Raw genomic sequence first — 9,052 nt, 5'->3', positions numbered from 1 at the left:
TCTTTCGTTTAAGTTTCTGCTTTAGACGCACTGGGTGGCTTCAACACGTAAAGTAAGAACAAGCCCACCCGCCGCACCACGGGCACGCAGCAACGCTCGCCACGCCCCCTAGCCTCGTAGGCCCCGCCCCCAGCCGCATGGACCCGCCCCTCGACCGAGCTCCTTTCCCCGCGTGAAGCACCCGCGGGTTCAGTGGGTCACTTTCTAAAATGGCGCGCGTGTTGAAGGCGGCGGTGGCGACCGTGGCGGTGGCGGCGGCGGCGGCGGGGGCGGCGGCGGCCGAGAGTGCAGTAGGTGAATACCCAGCGCGGTCGGGGATCTCCGGGGCTGGGGCACGCGAGGCCCGGGGCTGGGCAGGCGGCGGGTGGCCAGAGCACCTAAGTCCACTGCGCTCTGTCCCCCGGTCAGCACCTGTAGGCGGGAGTGGATGAAGTCAGTGGCAGAGGGACAGTGAATGTTAATTTCCAGTGCACCGTAGGAGACGGGAGAAACCAGAAAGAAGGGCAAGTCCTTTAAAAAACAAGGTGAACTCCCAAGTCCTTCCAGTATCCCGCCGGAAACCCCTGGAGGTCAGTTGTGTGAAGAGTACCAAGGGAGTGTTTTTTTCCCTCCTGACCTAGTGTATTTATTATTTCGTATGTAAACAGGAGAGACAAAGGCAGACGGATTTGGGAGGTTCTTTGAGTCTTCTACGCCTCCGTGTAGAAGCTGGATCGACTCAGTAAATGACAGAAACTCAAGTTTTCTGACTTTCAAGCCACTCACTTTCTCCTCTTTCTTTTTCTTTTCTTTTTTTTCTTATAAAGATTTTATTTATTTATTTGACAGAGAGAGATCACAAGTAGGCAGAGAGGCAGGCAGAGAGAGAGGGGGAGGAAGGGAAGCAGGCCCCCCGCGGAGCAGAGAGCCAGATGTGGGGCTCGATCCCAAGACCTGGAGACCATAACCTGAGCCGAAGGCAGAGGCTCTAACCCACTAAGCCACCCTAGCACCCCTCTTTCTTTTTGCTCTTTCTTCTTCATCACTATTTCAATTAATGAAATTCCCGGATAGGGAGAGTGCCAAGTGGTAATGTCTCAAGAGTTACTCCCGAACATTGGCCATAAAGCCTTCAGTTCAGGGATGAACCTTTAATAATGTTAGATCCCGGGCACCTGGGTGGCTCAGTGGGTTAAGCCTCTGCCTTCGGCTCAGGTCATGATCTCAGGGTCCTGCATTGGGCTCTCTGCTCGGTGGGGAGCCTGCTTGCCCCCTCTCTGTCTGCCTGCCTCTCTGCCTACTTGTGATCTCTCTGTGTCAAATAAATAAATAAATAATATTTTTAAAAAACAATGTTAGATCCCTTTGCTATGTAGTGCTTTCTCTATTCGGCCTACTCAAATGTACAGTTCTAGCTGTGCGCTGAAGTCCCATCTCAAACTAATCAGTTCTTTATTGACGACTATAGTCTTCCCGACCAGTCACAACATGTCTTATACATTTATCATTGCAAGTCACCAGGGCTAAGTTAGAGCCACATACAAAGAAGCATGCCATAATAGTTTTAGTTGTCTCAGTACTTTATCAGTTTGAAGAGGTGGTACGTATATATGAGAAAATACTGTAACAGCCTGAGCACAGCTTGTTGAAATGAATTTAATTAATAGGTGAGTCTAAAGTTTTTATAATAACACACCCTCCTGGTCCCTCCTTCCTCTCTTTGGTAAGATACAAGCAGCATCTTAGCTCATGCAAGCAATCCTTTGCAAAAAAACAAAGATAAGAAAATGAAGACAAAAAGTTATCTCTTATTATCTCTTAGAAAACCCTCTGTTAGAATGTAGATATTGTGCATAAAATATACACTAAAGATATTAAAAGTTGAGGATCAAAAGAATGGTAAAAATTTCAGAGGAAAGAGAAAATTCAATATCATGGTTTAATAACACCAACTTTGATGTCAGACAGACGTGGGCTTTAGGCCCAGCTTAGTGTGACCTTGAAGAAATTACTTAATCAGGCCTAATTTCCTTGTCTGAAAATGGGAAAAATAATATTTTTCGATGCATGGAATTATGGTAAAGATTGAAGTGCTCACTGAACTATTACTGTTAGGTCTATTTTATGGCTATGAGAACTAGTAGAGCTAGGCTAGCACATGATGTACTCCTACCTCGGAATTCACGATTTCGCAGTTTGGTTAGGCAAGATTACAGACTTAGGCAAGTTTACAGGGTAATATTGTTGCATAACTCTCACAATGAAATAAAGTCATGGGTATCTACTGGTAGTGAGGTCAAATCAACAAGATGGTACATCATGGTATGCCATAGGATTCAATTCTCTACTGTTGGTAAATCCCAGCAGTATGGAGAATGTCTAGACACTAGGGCATATCTGCACTGGGGATAATAACCAGCTCATACAGTTCTTGGAAGGCAGAATTGTTACATAGTTTCCACTTCTACATGATATTTAAAGGATTTCTCAAGTTAAAGCAATAGTCATGAGCAGTGTGGGAGAGTTAGAGGGTTACTCTAAACAACTAATTTTAACTTGAAAAAATTGTAAATCACTATTCATGTATCAAAAAGCAGAAAGAGGACCATGCCTATAATACCTTCCAGCAGCATTATTCCACCGGAGTGTCAATAGTCACTAAACACTGAAATACGACCAAAGATCTTCTAAAATCACAGCCCACACCATAAGTTTCCTAGAGTAAAAGGAGAGTAGTTTCCTCATGATAAAAAGTAGTAAGTTGTGGATTGATGGAATGATGCAGGGAATACAGAAATACTATGTGTGCCAAAACATTAATACAAGTGATACAAGTAATCTTTAGTGTTTGAGTCTAGTCTAGTATCATATATAGGGTAGGTGCACAGTCAGTTTTTTCCTTTAATAGTGCAAAATATGTTAGAATGTTAAAATATGTTAGAGATGTTTATGTTTATAAGCAAGTTATTGATGTAACCTTTCTGTAAGTGCTAATAATGATCATTCTTGGAATTTGCTATGTACTTTGTGCCAAGTACTTTTCTAAACCCTTTATATTATTCATTTTAGTCTCATGACTACTCTATGAGGTAGGTATTATCTTCCTATATGAGAAAAGAGAGACACGGAGAGGGTGCATAACTAGGCCAAGTTACAGAACGAATGGTAGGGTCAAGATTTGAACCAGGACAGTTTAACACTGGAGCCCACATTCTTAACCATAAGACATGCTGCTTCTCATAGGATACTTACACACAGAACCTGAAAGTGAATGTATAAATAATAACTTGAATATTAGAGAAGAGACATTTTTATATGTGTATTTTTAGAAATATTTTTATTCAGTAGTTGATGGGGGGAAACTACAAGGAAGGGAATATAACTTCCAGAAAGTCATACCTTTATTGCAAGAACTGAATGCTAGTAAAGATACATTTTTTTGGTAAATTATATAGACATCTTGTCACAAGGGAAAAGTAAAATGAAAATAGTGTATTCTAAAGGCCAGCTCTGATTTATCCTCCTATTTCAGATGCTTGAACCTTAAATAACCCCACTTTGTCTTTTATTGTGGTTAAATATACAGAACATAAAATTTGCCATTTTAACCATATTTAGGTGTACAGTTCAGGGGCATTAAATAAGTTGACCCTTAACAACATAGGTTTGAACTGCATGGATCCAGTTATACTCACAATTCCCCAGTAAAGTACTGTAGATAAATTTCTCTTACAATTTTCTTAATAATATTTTCTTTACTCTAGCTTTCTTTATTGTAAGAATATAGCATATATATTACATGTAACATGCAAAATATGTGTTAATCGACTATCTGTGTTATCAGTAAGACTTCTGGTCAAGGCTTCTGGTTTTGGGTAGTTATATGTGGATTTTTGACTGTGTTGGGGGTTGGCACTCTTAACCCCCCAGTTTATTCAAGAGTCAATTGTATATGTGTATTGCGAATCTGTCACCACCATCCATCTCCAGAACTTTCACCATCCCAACCTGAACCTCTAAACCCATTTAACAATAACCCCCATTATCCTTCACCCCCAAGCCATGGTAACCATTATTCTACTTTTTATGAATTTGACTACTCCGGGTGCTGTACGTATGTGGAATTATATAATATTTGTCCTTTTGTGAGTGGTTGTTTCTCTTGGCATGTTTTTAAAGTTCATCCATGTTGTACCTTATGTGTCAGAACTTCATTCCTTTTTAAGGTTGAAGAGTAGTCCATTGTATGTGTACACCACATTTTATTTTTTCATCTGTCAGTGGACACTTAGGTTATTTCCAGATTTTGGCTATTGTAAATAATACATCTATGAACATGGATATGTAAATATCTCCTTGAAGCCCTATTTTCAGTTCTTTTGGGTATATACCCAGAAGTGGGATCACTGGACAATGTGGTAATCTTATGTTAGGACCCCACCTTTAAGGAACATAATACTTCACAGAAAAACAGGAGATCAGAAGAATGAATCCTATTAAGCACACACAGTAAATTCCAAAGGATTTTGGAATTTATTCCAAAGGATTGACTTCATGAAAAGAGGTAGTTTTGAAAATAGAAGATGATCTGGGGCGCCTGGGTGGCTCAGTGGGTTAAGCCTCTGCCTTCAGCTCAGGTCATGATCTCGGGGTCCTGGGATTGAGCCCCACATCGGGCTCTCTGCTCAGCGGGGAGCATGCTTCTCCCTCTCCCTCTGCCTGCTCTCTGCCTACTTGTGATCTCTCACTGTCAAATAAATAAATAAAATCTTTAAAACAAAAAAAAAAGAAAATAGAAGATGATCCTGATAGGAGACAACTGTGACCAAGTTATAGGACTATGAGGAGAGATTTACTTTTATTATGGAGTCATATGTAAGTGGGGTAACAAAAGCGTGGTGTGTTTACTGACTGGGATAAGTAAAAATTTATTCCTACTGGCGTTTTAAACAGGTTGTAAATATGGATATGGTGCTGTGGGGAATCCACTGGTTGAATGCTGAAAATATATGGACTTCTTACCAACCAACTTGGAAGGCACTTCTAATGAATGTCTCTCTAAGTATGTTATGTCTCTGCAAATAAGATACAGAAAAGTTCAGACTTGAGAACTTACTACGTGTTCTAAAATTAGATTATGTAAAATTTGCACAACTTTGCAAATACATAAGAAAACAGTGAACTGTACACTTCAAATGAGGGAACCTTGTCGTGTGTAAATTATAGGAAGACCTTATTACATGTGACTTTCAGACCTGTTAGGAAGACCTTATTACAAGTGATTATTCACAGTTTTGTGGCACTTTACGTACAAACTCAACATAATTTCTTTTTAACAGTAAGTGCCCTTAATGCATTTGAGTACAGACCCTTGCAGCTGAAGCCTTGTTTGGAGCCCATGTTTGGAAAGACTGGTCTGAGATAAATGCAATCTGGATGGAAGGAAATGCAATGTTACTTTTTTTTTTTTTAAAGATTTTATTCATTTATTTGACAGACAGAGGTCACAAGTAGGCAGAGAGACAGGCACAGAGAGAGAGGGGGGAGGAAGCAGGCTCCCTGCTGAGCAGAGAGCCCCATGCGGGGCTGGATCCCAGGACCCTGAGATCATGACCTGAGCCGAAGGCAGAGGCTTAACTCACTGAGCCACCCAGGTGCCCCTGCAATGTTACTTTTAAGTCAAGACACTGAAAGTATTTAGTAAGAGCCAATATTGAGGGAAAGATATGAATCAAAGTCAACATACAGACCAGATTTGGTAACATATCTATTTCTTATATGTGAGATTCTTGTTTCTTAAATCTGTAGATACTCATCTTTGCAATCCTGTTGGGTTTTAACACTCCTGTTTTTATTTTTTTTAAGATTTATTTATTTGAGAAAGAGAGAGAGAGCACATATAAGCAGAAGGGAGGACAAAGGGAGAGGGAGGGAGAAAAGGACCCCTTTATTCCATGTTTTCTGCCCCAGTTTGCTTAGTCTACAGGATTGCACTTTAGACTTTTAGCTAAAGTAATCCCATTGTTGTTGTTTTAAGGTAATTCACATATTGTAACATTTTAAAATATACAAGTTATCAGCATTTATTATATTTACCATGTTGTGTAACCATAATCTTTATTTAATTCCAAGACATTTTCATCATCCCAAAGGGAAATCTTGTGCCAGTTAAGCAATCAATCCCCATTCCCACCTCTGTCCAGCCCTTGGCAACCACTATTCTGCTTCTTGTCCCTATGGACTTACCCATTCTGGATATTTCCTATAAACAAATGACCTTTTATGTCTGGCAGCTGTCACTTAGCATAATGTTGTCACTTAGTATAGTGTTTTCAGGGTTCATCCGTGTTGTGTCATTGCTTCATATCCACTACATGGATAATATTCCACTGTACGAATATGAATCATTTTCCATGGCTGTTGGGAATAGTGCTGTCATGAAAATTTGTGTACGAGTTTTTGTTTGAGTACATGTTTTCAATTATTTTAGGTATCTAGGAGTGGAATTTCTGAGTGACATGCCAATTGTATATTTAACTTTCTGAGTTTTCCAAACTGTTTCATGGCAGCTCTATCATTTTACATTCTTACCGGCAATGTACAAGGATTCCAGTTTTTCCACATCCGCATCAACACTTTTAGTTGTGGATGTGAAGTGGTATCCTGTTGTGTTTTTGATTTGCCTTTCCCTAATAGCTAATGATATCGAGTATCTTACATGCTTTTTGCCTATTTTTATGTTCTTAATCCTTCATTTTTTAAAGTGTATTTATTCATGTAATCTCTACATGCAATGTAGGGCTCGACCTCGTGACCCCGAGATCAAGAGCCTCAGGCTCTACCAACTGAGCTAGCCAGGTGCCCCTCTTAACCCTTCATTTTAAAGAAGTTGAATTACTGAATTCTAACCATTATCACTGGGTTTATTTTTGTCCTATTCCCAGAGACCAAATTAAATCAATAAAGTATTTTTTTCTCAAGCTAGTTTACATTTCTAGAGATAAAATAAACCTGTAACCACAAAGTCTTGACTGTTACATTATATAAAGATATTATTATCTTTCTATTTTCCTAACATATGAAGACTTTATGTTCCATTGAAAAGAAAAGGAACCAGTCATTCTACTAACTCCTTCCTCCTCACCCATTTCCAGATGATAAGATGGTCATGGAGAAAGGTAGACCATAGGGAGGCTTCCGATAACATTAGTTGCTTGGGCTACCTTTTCAGTGTCAGAGGTTTTAGAATGTTCCCTCAACAAACTGGAACAGTATATAAAATTTTACCTTCACTTGGACATCTTGTAATTTATTCCTTTGATATTTCTATATGTTACATTGCTAGTAATAGGATGCCTGCCAAAGAACCACCAGCTGCCCCAGTTACTGTAGAGATAACACTAATAAGGAGAATTCAGAAATACCTAGACTCAGTATTTGATACCTTGAAGATTTCACAGAGCAAACCACTTCTTTTGATGTGCATTTTGCTCTAAAGATCATTGGCCTTACCTACCATGTGTTACTGTTTTTTTTTTTAATACAAATACATTCTCTACTGAACTTTAATTGCAAAATGCACAGATAGTAGAGATGCGAGGCAAGAAAGGAAGAGCAATTTGACCAGTGATTTTGTTGGTTGTTAGCATTTTTTAAAAAGATTTCATTTATCTACCTGACAGAGATCACAAGTAGGCAGAGAGGCAGGCAGAAAGAGATGGGGAAGCAGGCTCCCCGCCAAGCAGAGAGCCCGACTCAGGGCTCAATCCCAGGACCTGGGATCATGACCCAAGCCGAAGGCAGAGGCCCTAACCCACTGAGCCACCCAGGAGCCCCGGTTGTTATCATTTTTAAAATTCACTACCACCATGCTCTTGAGATGGTTTCTTGGTCTCCACAGATTACCCTGCATACCACTCAGTTAACAAATGATCATTGTATATCAATAACAATGAGAATGGCTGAATTTATTGTGTACCTATTATGTATGTCTGGCACTGTATTATATTTTTTATACCAAATATCTAATCTTTACAGCAAACTTAGCAAGATAGATATTTAGTTGGTAGTGACAGAATTTTTTTAAAAACTGAAATAAAACGCAACAGAGTAGAAACTGTCAGAGCACATCATATCTATTGAGTAGGTATGCTTTTCATGAAGTTTACTTTCAATTGCATTTATGTACGTGCGTACTAGTTTGGAATACACTCGAATTTCAAAATGCAGGGAGTCCATAGAACTGAGCCAGGTCATCCTGTTGACAATGACAACTTTTGGGTATTTCCATAATCAGTAATACATGCTTGCGCATAGCAGAAGACTATCTGAGGCTGAATTTTGCCTTCTACTGACCTATGATTATCACGTTTGTCAAGCAGTACCATACACTGGTTACCAATCCCAGGGGAAGACTCTAAACACTTCTCCCCATTGCGTCTTGGTGTCAGAGTCTTCAAAGAAAACACAAGCAGTAGATGGCACAGTGCTTTACTTTCATAGGAAGGACACAGAGCAAGATTACCTTTAATAGTGGGTGTTGCTACCCCATTGCCAATGAGTCTCTCCCAGTGGCCAGTGCAGGACAGTTTACATATGCACTCTTCTCTTGTGCTGTCCCCTCTCCACAGAGGACTGATAAAACAGTGAGGATTCATGTAATGTATGACACACATACTTTAAGCTGAGACAAACGGGCATTCATTGAGCCTGACAGAGGGAAAGCTACTCTCGGGAAAGGTGATAAGCCCTGCACAGGCCCTGTGGGCTCCTCTCTCTTGGTAAGGAGGTTTTCATCTTTATCTGACTGAGTGGGAGGTTGAAAGACTACACACATGAGACTTCCTTTCCCCACAAAGTTTGTGGTCTTAAATAGTGTCATTTTAATTTCCTTACTATCAGTAATTTCAGTAAAGGGGAATTAATTATTTGTTAGCTGGAGCTCTGTGATACTAAGTACTGTTTAGTGTATTTTCCATTAAGAGCTAAATCTAATTGTTTAGAATATGTGTTCTTCAATTTGCCATTTTGTACCTTTTTTTTATTAGCTGATGTAGTTTTACAAGATTATTTT

General features: G+C 39.7%; 1 protein-coding gene across 1 annotated transcript in view; it reads left to right on the top strand.

The window, feature by feature from the left end:
* Window positions 1–135: 135 nt before the first annotated feature.
* MCEE (methylmalonyl-CoA epimerase) overlaps window positions 136–9,052 on the top strand; it is a gene marked incomplete at its 3' end in the record, with an annotated part of 72,645 nt that continues 63,728 nt past the window's right edge. The window contains exon 1 of the mRNA XM_080809660.1: window positions 136–294. Within this exon, the coding sequence (XP_080665786.1) occupies window positions 210–294 (85 nt within the window). The 5' untranslated portion in view covers window positions 136–209. The remainder of the gene's footprint in view (window positions 295–9,052) is intronic.

This window comes from Martes martes (genome assembly GCF_963455335.1).
Source record: "Martes martes genome assembly, chromosome: 7".
Taxonomy (NCBI): domain Eukaryota; kingdom Metazoa; phylum Chordata; class Mammalia; order Carnivora; family Mustelidae; genus Martes; species Martes martes.
Note: the sequence above shows the minus strand (reverse complement) of the source record. Positions and strands in the feature narration are given on the sequence as shown.